General features: G+C 45.8%; 1 protein-coding gene across 3 annotated transcripts in view; it reads right to left on the bottom strand.

Annotated features, from left to right (window-relative positions):
- Positions 1-1,313: 1,313 nt before the first annotated feature.
- The window catches only part of GPR173 (G protein-coupled receptor 173), a 31,915-nt gene continuing 13,083 nt past the window's right edge, over positions 1,314-20,145 (bottom strand). Inside the window, exons 1-2 of one of the 3 annotated variants that reach the window (XM_019019786.4) lie at positions 10,303-10,689; positions 1,314-5,406 (exon numbers count right to left, since the gene is read on the bottom strand). In XM_019019786.4, coding sequence (XP_018875331.1) covers positions 4,188-5,309 — 1,122 coding nt within the window. In that variant the 5' untranslated portion in view covers positions 5,310-5,406; positions 10,303-10,689 and the 3' untranslated portion in view covers positions 1,314-4,187. Of the gene's footprint in view, positions 5,407-7,960; positions 9,383-10,302; positions 10,690-20,145 lie in introns of those variants that run through there. The other 2 variants (XM_019019785.4, XR_010132580.1) reach the window with 2 other exon arrangements.

Genomic DNA, 20,145 nt, shown 5'->3' with positions numbered 1-20,145 from the left:
TTCAGCTCCTTCCCCCACCCCCGCTTCTGCCCCTTCCCCCATCCCGGCTCCTGCCCCTTCCCCCATCCCCGCTCCTGCCCCTTCCCCCATCCCCGCTCCTGCCCCTTCTCCCACCCCCGCTTCTGCCCCTTCTCCCATCCCCCACTGCTGCCCCTTTTTCCATCCCCGCTTCTGCCCCTTCCTCCACCCCCCATTTCTGCCCCTTCCCCCATCCCCCGCTTCGGCCCCTTCCCCCACCCCACCCCCGCTTCTGCCCCTTCACCCCCCGCTTCTGCCCCTTCCTCCCCCGCTTCTGCCCCTTCCCTCACCCCCCCTTCTGCCCCTTCCCGCACCCCCCCTTCTGGCCCTTCCCGCATTCCCTACTTCTGACCCCCATCCCCCAACTGCCTCTTCCCTCACCCCCACTTCTGCCCCTTCCCCCATCCCCACTTCTGCCCCTTCCCTCACCCTCCCATCCTCCACTTCTGCCCCTTCCCTCACCCCCCCAACCCCACTTCTGCCCCTTACCTCACCCTCCCACCCTCCGCTTCTGCTTCTGCCCTTCCCCTATCCCCCAACTTCTGCCCCTTCCCTCACACAACCCCCCCCCCCTTCTGCCTCTTTTCCTACCTTCCACTTCTGCCCCTTCCCCCACCCCCCACGTTTGCCCCCTGGGTGAACTCTGCTGTAGCTCCTCGGGGGCTCGGGCTGCCCTACCGCCTGCGCCTGCAATTTAGGCACCCAGGGTGTTTGGTTTGGGGGCCAGGTTTTGACGTGGCGTTTTCCATCTCCGCAAAATGGCTCTACAAATAATAATCACACACACAAAAAAGTAACTTCCTCTGCGTCATAAAAATGATTGTGATTCAGCTCATCTGCTAGAATTTTCTAGCACTTTCTGTCTCTTCATTTCTCCCCCTTTCCATCCTTTCCTCTCCCTTTCCCCAGTGTATGCTGTATTTTAAGATTTTTCTTTTTAAACCAGAGATGGATGGTCTTTTGTGAGGCATGGTGGTGGAGGGCTGGCTTTGGTGCTGGGATTCACATCATGGGTGTGCCCCTCATTTTGTAACCTTAACCAAATCACTGCCCCTCTCTGAGCTTCAGTTTTCTCTCCCCTAAATTAGGCATCCCTAAAGAGAGGTGTAGGTAACTGCCCATTGCAGCCTTGTCGCGGAGCAGAGAGGAGACCTAGGGATCCATCATCAGGGGAGTGGATAAGAAAAATGTGATATATGTTTTAGATGGACCACTAGAATGAATTAGATCTATATACGGCAACATGGCTGGATCTCTCAAAGACAGAATGTTGAGTGAAAAAAGAAACAACAAGATTTATAGTACAATACTGTTTATGTAAATTAAAACACACAGCAATACCATACATTTTTCACAGATACACATATATGTAAATAAACACATGAACGGTGGATTGGAAGGACGTACGTTAAATACACGAGAGTGGGTGCCTATGTAGGGGGCGGGGAGGATGGGATCAGGAATGGGTGATGAAGGGGACAAAACTGAAGAAAAAAAATAAAAGGGCCTCACATGGACCAATGATGATATAGTGTGCCAAGAACTGAGGAGTATGGTCAACTCAATTCTGTGCACCTGAGAGAATAACTAGATAGTAAATTAACTGTCTAGGGAGCAGGCTGGCTGGGTAGACTCCTGGGCTTGGGTTTTTTTTCCCCATGACATCCCTCCCTCTAAATTTGGTCAAAGCTGACCAAAGTCCCAGGTGCATACAGTGGCCCCTAGGAAGGGCTCCCATCCCAGACTGAGCAGCCCCTCCAGAAGCCATTACTTTGTGGGGGGCATTTCCTAACCCCATCAGTTTCCCTCACATTTGGTCCTCAATTCCCAGTCCCCATTCTCCATGGTGGTCCAATTTTAGGAACACCTTGTTTGAGTTTGGGAAGGAGACTGAGACGGGGTTGAGATGGGGCTACAGGCTTTGTGAGGAGATGAGGTTTTCAAGTACCCTGGCGGCCCCAGCCCTCCCATGCTCAGGGCCTGGGCCAAGGGAGGCCCATCTTGTGAGATGGGTGTCTACCCTCTTGCTACCTACCTATGTAGTTTCCAAGATCCATCTCTTGATCACTCGACTTCCTACCACGGGCACATACTCTAGTTTGTCTCCTCTCAACTGTGGTGTGTGTGTGTGTGTGTGTATGCATGCACGTGCTGTATCTGTCCCCATATACAGGCATTTGCTTACGTGTGTGCACCGGGCAAGTTTTCCTCAGGAGTGCCTCCCCACACGAAGTCACACAGACACACACTATCACTCAGTCATGTCTCTCCACATGTGGTCAGACAGGGCACATGCACGCGCGCACACACACACACACACACACACACACACACACAGTCAGAAAGAGAAAACATCCAATGTAGCATTGTTCATTTCAGTTTTTCCATTTACAAAATCCAATGGTGAATCCAGGCAGTTAGAAAAAAGAAATGGAGGAAAACCCTCCTGAATGTACCCTATCTACCCCCCACCCCCTTGGTCTTCCCACCCCACCCCTTCGGAAAGGCACCCCCATCACTATCGCTGAGAGAACAGGCTCCCCTACTCCCAGCCTCTCAGCCACTCTGGCCTGCCTTTCCAGGGCCACTCTGCAGCCAGGCTCATTAATGTCTCTCCTGCCTAGAGTGCCCTCCCCATTCTGTATGGGTCAGGCTTCCCCAGTTCTGGGGCTCTCTTGGGCTAGGGAGGGAGTTTAGGACAGGGACTTCTATAAAGAAGGGAAAGGGGGATGGATAAATACAGATTCCGGCCCCATAGGAAGTGAGGGGGACAGAGAGCCTGGGTAAGACCAGGGCAAGGAGTGCCAGCTTGGCTCACCAATCCACAGAACAGGCCTCAAAGTAAGCCCAGAGTGGACTCCACCCCCGGGAGGAGGCTTGGATCTCCCTCCTGGAGAATCTGACTGCAGTGTGCTCCACTTTGGGTGTAGGTAAGGGTGGGGGAAGGATGGGGAAGGAGGGTTGTTGGGAAAGAAGGATGTTTGGGGCTCAGGGCCCAGTCAGCCAAGGGCTACTAAGGAGGGGCTTGAGGCCCCTGAGGCTTGAGGGGGACAAAAAGAGGTCAGATAGGAATGGACTCAAGTCCACAGTGCCTTGGAGTTTGTGCCGCTATCGGTTACCAAGGCCCCAAACAAATTTTCATCTTCAGAAGAGTAGGGTGAACCCGAGAGAGAATTCTGGGGTTGAAGTCAGCTCTGACCCAAGTCTCTGTGGTCCAGCTACTCTGGGGAGTTCAGCTCCCTCCCTACACTTTCCTGGTGGGCTGCTCCTGCCTGTATGGCACCCACATCAGTCCTAGTGGGGCTGGAGTGGATTTCCATCCTCAGGAAGAAGAGTTGGGGGCTGGGGATCCTGAAGGCAGCATGAGAGAATGTGACCAAGTGTGGGTCTCTTCAGTTCGAGGAGTTCAGCTCACATCCTACTCTTCACCTAACCTGGGCCCATCCTTGGGACCCTTCTCCCTACTCCCTTGACTTCTCCAACAGATGCACAAGAACCATTTGGGAGGTCTGGACATGGTGGGGAGGGAGAAGAGACTGGGCTTGGGGCAAGGGTTGGCCTAAAACAACATTGCACATGACATAGTAATTAAACATCCCTGCTCCCTGGGAACCCAGCACCCCCTTTGGTCCCTCTTGTCAGCAGCCTTGGACCACTTTCTCCCTAAACATCCAGGCCTTGCTAAAGGACTTGGAAGGGGAGGGTGCATGGGAGCAGAGGGGGCAAAAGAGCTCTGGAAGTCTATTTTACAGGACAAATTTCCCCCTTCTGGACAGTGTCAGAAGGAGAGACATTAAAGTAAGAAAGCCTGTCTCCTCAGCTGTTAGTAGAAAAACCTGCATTCTCAGTGTTCTTTTCTTTTTCTGAATTGTCACTTCTGAGAGAGAGAGAGAGAGAGAGAGAGAGAGAGAGAATGAGATTGTAGAAGTGGAGAAGGAGGCAGCGGAGGCAGGCCCCACAAAACTAAATATGCCTCTTTCCCAGTCCCTCGCCCAGTCCTCCATCCTTGGGAGGTGTTGGCAAAGGTGCCTAGATTACAGGTGGTTCGAGGGGCTGGGGCTGGAGCTCAGAAAAGGAGGACTCCTGTATGGGCCCCTACCCCTCCCTTGCTGTTGGCCCCATCACGGAGGCCATGACCTTCTCTCTGCCTGTCTGCCTACCAGCCTGCTTCACATGACACAGTAGGGTTCTCTGGGAGCCGGGGCACCTCCTGTGCCCCAGCAGGGGGCGTGAGTCCTCAGGCACTTCTTGAGGTCCTTGTTGAGCAGGAAGCAGACAATCGGGTTGACGGCAGCCTGGGCGAAGCTCATCCAAACAGCAGTGGCCAGGTAGCGGTGGGGCACAGCACAGGCTTTCACAAACACTCGCCAGTAGCAGGCCACGATGTAGGGTGACCAGAGGAGCAGAAAGAGCAGTGTGATCGCGTAGAACATGCGGCCCAGCTGCTTTTCACCCTTGACCTCGTCCATGCCCAGTAGCCGCCGGCTGGCTGCATGCCCATTCTGCCGGATACCCAGCAGGGTTGGTGGCATGGGCCCACGGCCAAAGCCGGCGATCCAGTTGGCAGCAGCCTGGCCGGTGGCCCCGGGACCATGGAATGTCCAGTTCTGGCTGATGGCTGGCACCATCTGCACTGGCTTCATCTTGCGGTGACGATACTCGAAGAGGAGCAGCTTGCCGTAGACAGCATGGGTAGCTGCCATGAGCACAGCCAACATAAGCATGAAGCCCAGCGTGTCATTGGCCTTGAAGTAGCGATGCTCAAAGATGCACTGGTCCTCCTCCCGAATAAACTTGTAGGTGCCCACGTCAAAGACAGGTGGGAAGGCCATGGCCACAGACAGGGTCCAGGCCATGCAGATGACAGCCGCGCATGTCCAGAGTGTCATGCGCTTGGCGTAGAAGCGGTGGTGGGCGATGGCCATGTAGCGGGTGACGCTGATGCAGAACAGCATGAAGGCCGCATGGAAGCAAAAGAGCACGGCCATAAAGGCCACAATCTTGCAGCTGAGTGCACTGAAGGTCCATGAAGAGCCGTGGCGCACAGAAGCCAGCACAAAGGGGAAGCAGACGGCAGAGCGTATGCCATCGGCCAGGCACAGGTCCAGCAGGAAGTAGTAAGGAGCCTTGTGCAGGGCACGCTCCTTGAGCACCAGCAGGGACAAGATGGCGTTACCCGCCAGGCTCACGCACATAATCAGTCCCAGCAGTACCAGCTTCACATAAGCCGATGCGGACGGTGGGGACAGAGCGCCGCTCACCTCCTCAGGCTCTCCGGTGGTGTTGGCCATACTGAGGGTCAGGGGCTACTGCCAACCCTAGGGGGTCAGCCAGTCCGGTACTCGATGGGCCCAGGGGGGCTCCATGAGTTGTCCTGCTACATTGCACCTGCAAATGGGAATGAGCGGGGGAGACACAGACACAGAGAGACAGAGAGATGAGGGCAAGAGAGAGACAGAGAGATGAGGGCAAGAGAGAGACAGGCAGAAAAACACAACAGGCGTGCAGAGACAAAGTGGGAAAGAGAGAGAGAGATAGAACAAAGAGATAGAAAAGTGGCCACCGATATAAATGGATTGAGATTGACACAGAAATGGAGGGGATGAGAAAGAGCGAGGAGAGAGAAAGAGGGGAGAGAGAGACAGACAGACAGGAGACCATGAGAAACAGATGGAAAGGAAAGATGAGGAAGAAACAGAAAGGGTAGGGTTAGTGTGTCTACGAGCCCTCCCCAATTATGCCCTGGCTGGTGCCAGGCCCTGCCCCTGGGCCACTCCTGCTCCTACCCGCTCCTTGTCAGGTGAGGATGCTGCATTTCTTTGGATGTCTTTGGTTACCTGTTTCCTCCACTGGTGGATCTGTGGGGCAGGGATGTTGGTGCAGCTATTCTCCCCCTTTGCAAAGCTCTAAGGTTGTGTTCAGACTTTTTTTTACTGCCACCCACAGTAAAAAAATACATTTTACATCACAACCCGCTACACATACATGCACGCACACACACAGCTCAACCAAAAGTTTCACAAAACAGTACTGAACCTGTATGCAATATACCCCATTCATTTTTATTCTCTTTCATGTGTTCTTAAAATGCTGGTACCACTCACTTAATAGATTTCTTTATTCATGATGAGGAATGTGTTTAGTGTGCTTGAGGAACAGCAGGAAGACGAGTGAGGCAGGAACGGTGAGAGCAAGGGAGACAGTGGTGGAAGGTGAAGTCGCAGAGATGCCTTGGGGCCAGATTGTGTAGGGTTGTGGGCCACGATGAGGACTTTGGTTTTTATTTTAGGTGAGGAGGCAAGTATGTGTGAATATAGACATGTAGGTATGCTTGTGCATATTCATTCATACACTGAAAAAATATTTATCAAGCATCTGTGTGCCAGGCACTGTTCTAGGTATTGGGGATACAGCTGTGAACTACACAGATAAAGATCCCGGCCCTTGTGGAACCGACATTCTAGATAACAAAGAAGAGACACGGGTGAAGTATAGTATGTCAGATGATGACAAGTTCCTAAGAATAAACATAAAGGAGGGAAGGAAGATAGGAAGTGCTAGGGGTGGGGAAGATGCTGCAGTTTTAGATGAGGTGGACAGGGGAGGCTTCACGGAGGAAGTGTCATCTGAGCAAAGACCTAAGGGAGGTGAGAGAGTGAGTCATGCGGATATCTCGGGGAAGAGAAGTCCAGGCAGGGGGAACAGCCAGAGCAAAGGCCCTGAGGTGGGACTCTACATGGCATATTTGAGGAAGAGCAAGGAAGCCACTGTGGGTGGAACACAGTGAGTCAGGGGAATGTGGTGGCAGGTGAGGTCAGAAAGGTGGTGAGGTCAGATCAGGGAGGCCGTGGCGAGAACTTTTTCCTCTGAATGAGATGGGAGTCACGGGAGGATTCTGAGCAGAGGCCAGATGTGGTATGATCTAGGATGGAACAGAATCCCGCTTGCCGTTGTGAAGAGCAGGAGTCATGTGGGGTGTATTAAAAGTAGGGAGACTACTCAGAGGCCCCTGCAGCAATCCAGGTGACAGATAATGCCCCCTCCATGCCACTCTCCCTATTTTGCCTCCTAGAATTTCTCTCTTCTAACATGCTATATATTTTTTTATATATAATTATATATATATATAATTTATATATAATTTATATATATTATATATATTATATATAATATATATAATTATATATTATATATATAATTATATATATTATATATAAAATATATAATTATATATATCATATATTATATATAAATATTTATAATTATATATATCATATATTATATATAAATATATATAATATATATTATATATATCATATATTATATATAAATATATATAATATATATTTATATATAATATATGATATATATAATATATATTATATATAATTATATTATATATAAATATATAATTTAATTATATTTATATATTATATATAATTATATTTATATATAAATATATAATTTAATTATATTTATATATAAATATATAATTTAATTATATTTATATATAAATATATAATTTAATTATATTTATATATAAATATATAATTTAATTATATTTATATAAATATATAATTTATATATAAATATATAATTTATATATAAATATATAATTTATATATGAATATATAATTTATATATGAATATATAATTTATATATAAATATATAATTTATATATAAATATATAATTTATATATATAAATATATAATTTATACATATAAATATATAATTTATATATATTTATATATGTAAATATAAATAAATATTCGTATATATAGAAATAAATATATAATTATATATAAATATATATAATTATATATATAAATTTTTATATATATAAAATTATATATATAAACTTTTTTATATATATACAAAATTTTTTTATATATATAATTTTATATATATAATTTACTTTTAAATTTTAGTTTATTGCCTGCCTTGTCCTGTCAGAATGAAAGCTCCACAAAGGCAGGAGTTAAAGACTCACTGACTCTCCTCTGAAAGAACACTACATAGCACATCATGGTAGGCTCTCAGTGACAATATATGAAATGAATTGATTGAGGGATTAAATGGGCTGGGGCTGTGGGTCAGAGAGGGTGCCCTGGAGACATCCAGGCAGGATTAGCTACAACAGCAGCCTAGGGGGGTACATCTGGCGGTGAGAGCAGCGCAGCAAAGCTGCAGGAAAGAGGAGAGCTCCGGGAGTGTGGGGATGTGACCAGGTAACAGCACAGGTCCCAGAGGGAAGGCAGTGAGGCAATTGGGCAGAAACTGGGGAAACTCAGGATGATTGTTGGGGCTGGGCTGGGATTAGGGGGTGGAACTTGAGTGGATGTCTTCCTACTCCTTCCCTCCCAGGAAAAGTCTCCCCTCTGCATGGTTTTCCAGCTCAGTCCAGCCTGGCCTGCCACAGCCACCTGGTGCCCGGCCTTTCTTTTTTTTTTTTTAGACAGAGTCTCCCTCTGTTGCCCAGGCTGGAGTGCAGTGGCACAATCTCAGCTCACTGCAACCTCCGCCTCCCGGATTCAAGTGATTCTCATGCCTCAGCCTCCCGAGTAGCCGGAATTACAAGCACACGCACCACCACACCCGGCTAATTTTTGTATTTTTAGTAGAGACAGGGTTTTGTCATGTTGGCCAGGCTGGTCTCCAACTTGTAACCTCAAATGATTCGCCCACCTTGGCCTCCCAAATTGTTGGGATTACAGGTATGAGCCACTGCGCCCGAGCCAGGCTTTTTAATGGCACCCTGAAATCTCAGAGCCCATGACAGGAGGCCAAACTAGTACTTAGAAAGTGCTAGGGCAGGGGCTGAGCAGAAATGGGGTTGGTGGGCTCCCTTTCAGCCCTTCAAGGCCTGACAGCCCCCTCAGACTGTGGAACAGCCCGCAGCTGGGTGAATGTAAACACACACACACATACTCTCTTTCTCTCTCTCTCTCCTTTACCTTGAGGGGAGGCAGAGGGAAAGGGATAGAGACAGACAGAGACTGAATGTAAGAGAGAGGCCAGAGAGACACAGAGAGAGAGAAGGAGAGAGAGGTGTGTGTGACAGAGACAGACGGAGACACAGGAGGGAGAAAGAGACAGAGAGAGAAACAGAGAAAGGGGAGAGATCCTTACATACAGAGAGGAAGAGAGAGACAGAAAGGGGAAGAAGGGTAAAAATCAGAGTGAAAAAAAAGAGACAGAGGCACACACAGAAACCAGCATGCCAGACAGAGAAGGGAGAGAAACAGAGAGAGAGAGAGAGAGCAAGAGAGAGAAAAGGAGAGCAGGGAGAGGGAGAGGGCTAACGCCAGGAAAGAAAGAAAAATAGAGACGGGGTGGGGTGGGGCAGAGATAAGAGAGGGGAGCTGGAGAGAGATAGAGAGAGAGACAGAAATAAAGATGGAGGTAGAGAGGCAGACACGGAGAGCCACGCTAAGACCGAGAAGGTGGATAATGCGTAGCCCTGAGTCTCAGTGAAAACAAAAGCTAAAGATAAAACAAAACCCCCCACGTCCCCCCCAAACAATAGCAGCAAACAAACAAAACCCTGGGAAAGCTCGGGACATTTTACAAACAAGTGAGGAGAGGGTTTTCCTCCGCAGACTGGCAGCCGCAGCCCGGGCCCAGCTGAGGCTCAAGACGCGTGCAAACACAGAACACACGCACACCTGCTCGAGCCCAGACACGTGCACACCCCATCCCCCCATAAACGGTCTACTGCTGTGGACACCCTCAGACAGCAACCCGCTCTTGCATGAGGAACGCGTGCGCACGCATGCAACACACACACACACACTCACACATACGCACACGCACTCACACACATACGCACACACGCACACGGAGGCAGAGGTACATCTTGTACTCTGCCGCGTTCACACAGGTACACAGTGTACCCTCTCCGAGCGCCAGCGCTTCGTCCTCAACAAAGGCGTTACTGCCCTCTAGGGGACATTTTGGAAATTTGTGTAGGAGCATTTTTGATGGCCACAGTGCTGGGGTGTAGGGTGTCCTTCTGACATTTAGGAGTCGGGGAGGATGTTGGCCATCCAGTAATATGGGGGACAGTCCCACGCAGCCAACATGTCCCGCATCCTCTAGGACTTTGGACTTTTAAGTAAGTGAACTTAGAATCTATTTCACAGATAAACACCATTTTTTTCTCTTGATTTTAACATACCCTGAATTATCCAGGAACGTGGCTGTCATGTAAGTAAAGAGGAGGCTGCACTTTGGTTTGGGATGAGCTTTCCTTAGAGTTGTTGACTATTTTAGAAAATCTCACCTCCAAGGCCTGTGCCTGTCATTTTCCTGCACGTCCTGCCTCTGATGTTTCCCCTTCTCCTAAATCCATAGTTACCCAGTATAAGACATTGGGGGCCGGGCACGGTGGCTCACGCCTGTAATCCCAGCACTTTCGGAAGCGGAGGTGGGCGGATCACCTGAGGCAGGGAGTTCGAGACCAGCCTGACCAACATGGAGAAACCCCGTCTCCACTAAAAATAAAAAAATACAAAATTAACAGGGCGTGGTGGCGCATGCCTGTAATCCCAGCTACTGGGGAGGCTGAGGCAGGAGAATCACTTGAACCCGGGAGGTGGAGGTTGTGGTGAGCTGAGATTGCGCCATTGCACTCCAGCCTGGACAACAAGAGCGAAACTCCATCTAAAAAAAAAAAAAAAAAAAAAAAAAGACATTGGGAGCCTCTAATTACTTCCTTGAATCTCCTGGGGAGTGTCATGCCCAAGCATTTACATATTGAAATACAAATCGTTTTCTTATAAATCATTTTTCTTTTATTTCTTATTTGTATTATAGTTAATACAAAATGGATATTTTATAAAATACGGATTTTCTTTTTAAATTACATGTGCAGAGGGCCAGGCGTGGTGGCTCACACCAGTAATCCCAGCACTTTGGGAGACTGAGGCGGGTGGATCGCCTGAGGTCAGGGGTTCGAGACCAGCCTGGCCAACATGGTGAAACTCTGTCTCTACTAAAAATACAAAATTAGCTGGGCGTGGTGGCACGAACCTGTAATCCCAGCTACTCGGGAGGCTGAGGCAGGAGAATCACTTGAACCCAGGAGGTGGAGGTTGCAGTGAGCCGAGATAGTGCCATTGCACTCCAGCCTGGGTAACAAGAGTGAAACTCCATCTCAAAAAAAAATTACATATGCAGAGAGATTATATTACCTAAGAACTTCATTTCCAGACAGTAAAGGGGTGTTACAAAATATCTGTTATGTAGAAGAGGGCACTGGATATGAGAGGGCTGAGAATTGTTCACATACACAGACACACTCAGATACACACTCACACACATGCAATGGTCCACAAAACCACCTTTGTAACTCCCCTAACACACACATGGATGAACGAGATCTCAAACACTGACAGATAGGTACACACAAACAAACTTACCCACATATGCTTTCATTCACACAGACATATATATACTCATTGACCCAATATAGCTGATGATTCAAATCCTCCCACATATTCAGACACAACACAGATATACACAAAGTTGTATATTAATATTGTCACATAGATAAACACTGTCACGATATTAACACTCAGATTCAAAGTTACTTACATATGCCAGCAGGCTGACACGCACTTGAACCCTACCATGTGTGTGTATACACACACACATACACACACAGGTATAGTACATAGAATCCCCCTCAGAGACCTATAGATATATATGCACCCAGAGAAAAGCAGGCAAGTAAAAAACTGCTCACATATACACACACATGCTCTAACACAAAGAGACAGATTCAAACTCTCTCACATAGATTAGGTGTGCTCACCAACACAAATATGTATATCCTGGTATACGTACACACACACACCCATTCACATATACACTCCCACCCATGAACAGACTTGTAACAGCTCCAACACACACACACAAAGGCACACTCATACACTTTAGCAATACGCAAACAAACACAAAGATAAAAATTGCATATTGTACATATACAGACACACACAAAGACAAGTACACATGGGCAAACGTGTACACATATAAACTTGCTCACACACAGATACACTTAACTGACACACACATCCTGCAACAGGTATACCGCTGGAGCCAAACCTGCTCATGTGCAGAGACCAGCTAACTCTTGCACTTGTAAGTGGACAAACGAGCAGAGCTGCCCAGCTGGTAGGCTCCTACCACAGCAGAGGGCTAGAGCAAGAATGGCTCCAGAGCAACCATGTGCAGAGAGGTGGTAACTGTTTTCATCACTTCCCGTTGAAACATTCCAGATAGTATGATTATTACTTTGCTAGTTGTTTATCATCAGTGAGGTTTTGGAGTTTGGCCTATACCTATGTGGACAATGTTTGTTTTTGTTTTCTTTTCTGTTTTTTTTTTTTTTAAGAGACAAGGTCGGCTGGGCACGGTGGCTCACGCCTGTAATCCTAACACTGTGGGAGGCTGAGGTGGGATGATCACTTGAGGCCAGGAGTTGGAGACCAGCCCGGCTAACATGGTGAAACCCTGTCTCTAGTAAAAATACAAAAATTAGCTGGGCGTAGTGGTGCATGCCTGTAATCCCAGCTACTCTGGAGGCTGAGGCAGGAGAATCGCTTGAACCTGAGAGGTGGAGATTGCAGTGAGTGAGCTGAGATCATGCCACTGCACTCCAGCTTGGGTGACAGAGTGAGACTCTGTCTCAAAAAAAAAAAAAAAAAAAAAAGAGACAAGGGGTCTCGCTCAGTCACCCAGGCTGGAGTGCGGTGGTGTAATCATAGCTCACTGCAGCCTCAAACTCCTGAGCTCGAACAATCCTTCTGCCTCAGGCCCCGAAGATGCTGGGATTACAAGCCTGAGCCATCACGCCTAGTCTTCATTTTTGAAAAATATTTATTTATTTATTTATTTATGTATTTATTTATTTATTTATTTATACAGGGTCTCGCTCTGTCACCCAGGCTGGAGTGCAGTGGCATGAACCTCAACCTCCTAGGCTCAAGCAATCCTCCTACCTCAGCCTTCAGAGTAGCTGGGACTACAGGGATGTGCCACCATGCCTGGCTAATTTTTTAAGGTTTTTTTTTTGGTAGAGATGCAGTCTCACTATGTTGCCCAGGCTAGTCTCAAATTCTTGGGCTCAAGAAGTCCTCCTGCCTCAGCCTCCCAAAGTCTTGGGATTACAGGCATGAACTATTGCACCCCGCCTATTTTTCTCTTAATTTGATTTTCTTCTTATTTTTCCTCAAGTTTTTTTTCTTCTACAAAAATAGGAGGGCTGTCTTATCACCAAGAAACAGAGAAAAAATAGAAGCATTGTATGATTGTTGCTATGTGGACTATTATATAGTATAGTATTAGGTGTTTCTAAAGAGAACAGTATTATTTTATTTTTCTGATTGTTACTTCTTTATAAAAAAGTTTTATTATAGAGTATTTCAAACATTAAAAAGTAAACAGAATACTGTAATGAACCTCAGTGGATCCATTGCCCAGACTTACCAATTACCAACTCATAGCTAGTCTCATTCTGCCTATAACCCTACCCACTTCCCTCACTCCCAGTATTCTGAAGCATATCTGTTATATCATTTCATCCTTAAGTATTTCAGTATCTACTCCTAAAAGGTCAGGACTCTTTTAAAAATATTACAATATCATTTTTATCATTTCTTGGTTTATTGATTGATTTACTTGTGATTGGTATTTGATACTAAAAATTAACCAAATCTGATTCCTGGTGGGATTTCATACTTACTATCTTTTGTTTTTACATAAAAATATTTGTCAATAAATGAATGAAGCCCAACAATAGTTTAATTGAGTTGCTTTATGACTTTGTTTCAGAGTGCTGCTTTTTTTTTGAGATGGAGTCTCGCTTTGTCGCCCAGGCGGGAGTGCAGTGGCGCGATCTTGGCTCACTGCAAGCTCTGCCTCCCAGGTTCACGCCATTCTCCTGCCTCAGCCTCCCAAGTAGCTGGGACTTCAGGCACCTGCCACCATGCCCGGCTAATTTTTTGTATTTTAGTAGAGACGGGGTTTCACTGTGTTAGCCAGGATGGTCTTGACCTCCTGACCTCGTGATCCGCCCGCCTCGACCTCCCAAAGTGCTGGGATTACAGGCGTGAGCCACCGCGCCCGGCCAGAGTGTTGCTTTCTTAAGAATGCAGAGAAAAATCAGTTTTCAGAACTCACAGAGGTCTGCTGACCCCTTCAATAGAAAGATTTGGAATTTTTAAAGCATCTGGCAGTGCAAATTGAGAAACTGGGATCTTTTATGAGATGGGTTAGAATATTTTTAGCTGGAGCTCAACCGGCTAGTGACAGAGTTGTATGATTAACAAGTAAAGCTAAGATGCCCCTCCCAGTAGAATCTCACAGGTTAGCGGTGTGCAGGGAAATTGTCTACACTATTTTTAAGACCAATGAGGTAAAGGGAATAGGAAAGGGGCCATGTTCAATTATTGCTGTTAGGAGATACACTGGTGACAGGTCAAAGGGCACTGAGATGACACTAACTTAGATGTTCAATCAGAAAGGTTTTCATTTTCTACCCATGCATCTATGGGTGTTGACATTGCATAGTTTACAGTACTAGTTAGAAACTTGAAGAGAAGTACAAGAAGCACCAACATAAACTAAGTTTGAAATATTCAAAGTGATACATGAATATTTTGAAATACTGTGGAAACTGCGTAAGTCTGTGGACAGATGCTGCTGTTTACAACAGCAGTTTGTTTGGAAAACTCTGAGATTCATTTACTGAGGAGCCCTCACCTGTAAGTTTGTCTGTAGGTCTCATTTCCACAGTAAATTATGCCAGATGAATGTAATTAAATCCAAGACATTTCCCACCTGCCTTTCAGCTTTCTGTAAGGAACTGGGATCAGTACACCCTTCCGTGTTGTTTTAAACCCAAATGTGTAGAGATTTGGTAAAAATAATAGTAATAATAATAATAATAATAATGAGGTAAAAGAAACATGGCAACATTTCTTTCTGAATGCTTCTCATTTTTCAGATTTTTTTTTTTTTGAGTCTCGCTGTTGCCCAGGCTGGAGTGCAGTAGTGCAATCTCGGCTCACTGCAACCTCCGCCTCCCGGGTTCAAGCGATTCTCCTGCCTCTGCCTCCCAAGTAGCTGGGACTACAGGCGCACACTGCCGTGCCCAGCTAATTTTTCTTTTTTTTGTATTTTTAGTAGAGATGGGGTTTTACCATGTTGCCCAGGCTGATTTCGAACTCCTGAGCTCAGGCACAGATTTTATGTTTACTGGCTTCAACAAATGGCTTTTTTTGCACACGAATAAAGTTACATAAAAAATGTTAAAGACACTAAAGAATAGAGTGAAGACTACTGACAGAGTTTATGGATTCGAAGCAAAACTTCAACTTAGGAAATGTGAAGTCAAGTATGGTTCCCTGGGTGATGTTTACTTGGTGTTGCAATTTGAATACTAAAGAAGACTTATTAGGGTAAGTAGAGCAATGTCTGCATTCACTTAGGGGAAAAGCTTCATCATTATTTTAAGATACACAAAATGAAAATTTTCTGTTGCATTCAATTTGTGAGCATTTATTTATTTATTTATTTTGGAAACAGGGTCTCACTCTGTCACCCAGGCTGGAGTGCAGTGAGGTGATCATGGCTCACTGCAGCCTCAACCTCCCAGGCTCAAGCAATCCTCCCACCTCAGCCTCCTGAATAGCTGGGATCACAGGCACGCGCCACCATGCCCGGCTAATTTTTGTATTTTTGGTAGAGACGGGGTTTCGTCACGTTGCCCAGGTTGGTCTCAAACTCCTGGGCTCAAGCAATCCTCCCACCTCAGCTTCCCAAAGTGCTGGGATTACAGGCATGAGCCACCGCACCTGGCCTGCATTTGTTACAAGAAATTTCATATTTGATTGAAAGAAAAGAAAGAGATGCTACATTTAAAAAAGAATCCTCCCTTTGAAGCACAAAATTCAAACACTACAAATTATCCAAATTCTGAATATTTGTCGAGAAACGAGTTTTAACCCACTAAAAAATACTCTTTGACCATTTGCTGCAACTTACTTAGGCTAGCAATTTCCTGTTGATGGTGACTACCAAAAGATAGAAAAGATCATGCAGCTATTTCAAGCACAAAACCTTAGTCTCTGCCTGGCCATGACAAGAACAAGAGAATTATAAAAGGGAGGTGGAAAAGGAAGGCACGAATAAACAGTTGTTCCATTTCTTAAGAAAGGTGGGTATGGTGTGAAAGCACCAGCCATACTCAACACTAGTAACTGCGCCTGATGCTTCTGAGAAACCAAAATGTTATCTGATGACCCCAAAGCTTGTGTTTTTGAGGTCAGCTCTGCTGACCTGTAGAATCATGCAGCTACATTTCATACATTCAAGCTAATTACTGAGGGCATTAGGTCAAACACTGGGTTGTGTGTGAGCAATCTCCATGGAATGTGTCTTACCTTCAACAACATGCTTTCCAAGATCAAAAAGTGGCAGGCCACAATAGAAGTTTATATCTGTGTCAAAACTACCAATTGTTATTTACTTCATTTCCTTTGTTTGAGCTTTCACCAAGAAACACAATAACTTGATGTAGAAGATCTATGCTCAGCACCAGTGGATTTGCCAAGTCAAGATTAAAATGACCATAAATGAATCAAAGGACCATAAAATAAATCAAACCACTTATGACTTGATCAGAAGTGGGCATGGATGTTGACCACTACAAATTCACATTAGTGAATTTAAAAGTTATGGTCTGCTATGGTTTGAATGTGTCCCCTAAAGTTCATGTGTTAAAAACTTAATCCCCAATGCAACAGTGTTGACAGGTGGGACCTTTAAGAGGTAATAAGGTTATGAGGACTCTTCCCTCATAAATGGATTAATGCTGTTATCACAGGAGTGGGTTGGTTATCACAGAAATGGGTTCCTGATAAAAGGATGAGTTCTACCCACTTCCCTTCTCTCTTTGTCACGTGCACATGCTCTCTTGCCCTTTTGCCTTCCACCATGGGATGATGCAGCAAGAAGGCTCTCACCAGATGTAGTCACATGATCTTGGACAGCCCAGCCTCCAGAATGATAAGAAATAAAATAAAATCTCTGTTCCTTTTTTTTTTTTTTTTTTTGAGACAGAGTCTCGCTCTGTCACCCAGGCTGGAGTGCAGTGGCGTGATCTAGGCTTGCTGCAACCTCTGCCTCCCGGTTTCAAGTGATTTTTGTGTCTCAGCCTCCCAAGTAGCTGGGACTACAGGGGCCTGCCACCAGGATGCCCGGCTAATTTTTGTATTTTAGTAGAGATGCAGTTTCACCATGTTGGCCAGGCTAGTCTTGAACTCCTGACCTCAAGCAATCCTCCCGCCTTGGCCTACCAAAGCGCTGGGATTACGTGTGAGCCACTGCGCCTAGCCTAAAATCTCTGTTCTTTACAAATTAGCCAGTCTCAAATATTGTTATAGTAGCGCGAAATGGACTAAGAAGATTGGTGCCAAGAATGGGGTTGTTGCTATAATGCCTGAAAATGTGGAAGTGGCTTTGGAACTGGGTAATGGGTAGAGGTTGAAAGAATATGGAGGAGCAGGCTAGAAAAAGCCTGTAATGCCATTAATAGAGGGTTAAGGGTGATTTTGGGTGAGGCCTCAGAAGAAGACAAGTGCTATAGGGAGAGCCTAAACCTCCTTAGGGATTACTTAAGTGGCCATGATCAGTTCTGATTTCATGTGTTAAAAATGTAATCGCCAAGTGGTTCTGATCATGACCACTTAAGTAATCCCTAAGGAGATTTAGGCTCCTTAGCTTTGTTTCTAATCCCATGATCAGAAATATGGATGGTAAAGGCCATTTTGATGAGGTCTCCGATGGAAATGAGAAATAAGATATTGGAAACTGGAATAAAAGCCACCTTTGTTATATGCGTGCAAAGATTTGGCAGAATCGTGTTCATGTCCTAGGACTTAGTGGAAGGCAGAATTTAAGAGTCATAAACTAGCATATATAGCAGAAAAAATACCTAAGCAGCAAAATGTTTGAGATGCCGCATGACTACTTTTGGCTATGTACAGCAAAATGAGAGAAAAACGATTTAAAGACAGAATTTATAATTAAAAGAGAAGCAGAACAGAAAGATTTGGAAAACTCTCAGCTTGACCATGTAAAAAATACAAAAGCATGTTGGGGCGAGAATACTAAGGGTGTGACCAAGAGACTGCTAAAGAGACTAATATGGGTAGAAGGAAGCCAGATTCTATTCAGAGGCCTTTGAGGCAAGCTAGGATCTTGAGGGCAAGGTTTCTAGAGAGGTACCCCTAGGACTTGAGCATTTGCTGCCCTGTGCCACCTTGGGACTCTGCTCCTTCAATTCTGGAGCAGTACCCCTTGGCTGCCCCTGCTGTGGCTCAAGCAGGCCCAAGTGCAGCTCGACTTGCTGCTCTAGAAAGTATAACCTGTAAACCTTGGTGGTGTCCACATGGTGCTAATTCTGTAGGCACACAGAATGCACGAGTTGTGGAACCATGGCTTCCTTTGTCTAGATTTCAAAGAATTTCATGGACAGCCTGGGGAACCAGGCAGAGACTTGTCATAGGGATGGAGCCACTGCAGAGGGCTCCCACTAAGGCAACACTTAGTGGAACTGTGAGAGTGGGGCTGTCCCAAGACCACAGAACTACAGGACCACGAATGTGCAACTCCAGCCTGGGAAGGCTGGAGGCATGAGACTTCAACCCATGAGAGCTGCTGGGTGGACTGAGCCCAGCAAAGCCATAGGGGCAGGGCTGCTCAAGACCTTGGGGGCCCAGCCCAGCTCTAGTGTGCCCAAGATGCAGGACGCAGAGTCAAAGATCATTCTCCAGCTTTAAGACTTAATGTTGGCTGGGCACGGTAATCCCAGCAGTTTGAGAGGCTGAGGTGGGTGGATCGGTTGAGCCCAGGAGTTCAAGACCAGCCTGGGCAACATGGCCAAATCCCATCTCTACAAAAACTTGGGGGGCTGAGGTGAGAGGATCGCTTGAGCCCAGGAGGTTGAGGCTGCAGTGAGCTGTGACACCGTGATCCCATCACTGTACTCCAGCCTGGGTGACAGAGAGGGAGACCTTAACTCAAAAAAAAAAAAAAAAAAAAAAAAGAAGAAGACAATGTTTTTTTTTTTTTCTGTTGGATTTTGGACTTACTTGGGACCCGTTACCCCTTTCTTCTTGCTTATTTCTCCCTTTTGGAATAGGAATGTCTATCCTATGCCTGTCCCACCATTGTATTTTGGAAGAACGTAATTTGCTATTTTCATAGGCTAACATCTGGAGAGAAATTTGCCTCAGGATGAATTGCACCTGGAGTCTCTCCTGTCTGATTCAAATGGGACTCTGGACTTTGGAATTTTGAGTTGGTGCTGGAACGAGTCAAGACTTTGGGGCTATTGGGATGGAATTAATCTATTTTAGACGTGAGAAGGACATGGATTTTGGGAGTCAAGGAAGAATGCTACGGCTTGAATGTGTCCTCCGAAGTTCATGTGTTGGAAACCTAATCCCCAATGCAGCAGTACTGAGAAGTGAGACCTTTAAGAAGTGATGAGGTAATGAGGACTCTGCCCTCATAAACAGATTAATCCTGTTTTCATGGGAGTGGGTTTCTATCGTAAGAAGGGTTCCTGATAAATAGATGAGTTTGGCTCCCTTCTCTTCTCTTCTCTTCTCTTCTCTTCTCTTCTCTTCTCTTCTCTTCTCTTCTCTTCTCTTTCTTCTCTTCTCTTCTCTTCCCTTCTCTTCTCTCTCTTTCTCTCTCTCATGCAAAAGCGTGTTCTCTTGCCTTTCTGCCCTTCACTATGGGATGACGCAGGAAGGAGGCCCTTGCTAGATGCATGCCCCTCAACCTTGGACTTCCTAGCCTCCAGAACTGTAAGAAAGAAATCTCTGCTTGTTAAAAATTACCCAGTCTCAAGTATTCTGTTAGAGCAGCACAAAACAGACAAAGACATGTTTCTAGAAGTGAGCTCAAGTGTGTCATAAAAAACTGAAAAGATTTCATTTGAAAGTTGTACACAAATTCAATATTTAATAACTCCCCTAAAATTCTGCATTTTAATTTTCTTCCCATAATTGTATAATATGAGGAAAATGTAAGAAATTCCTTTTCACTCAAC

Source organism: Gorilla gorilla, chromosome X (assembly GCF_029281585.2).
Source record: "Gorilla gorilla gorilla isolate KB3781 chromosome X, NHGRI_mGorGor1-v2.1_pri, whole genome shotgun sequence".
Taxonomy (NCBI): Eukaryota; Metazoa; Chordata; class Mammalia; order Primates; family Hominidae; genus Gorilla; species Gorilla gorilla.
This window is presented reverse-complemented; position numbering and strand designations above follow the sequence as displayed.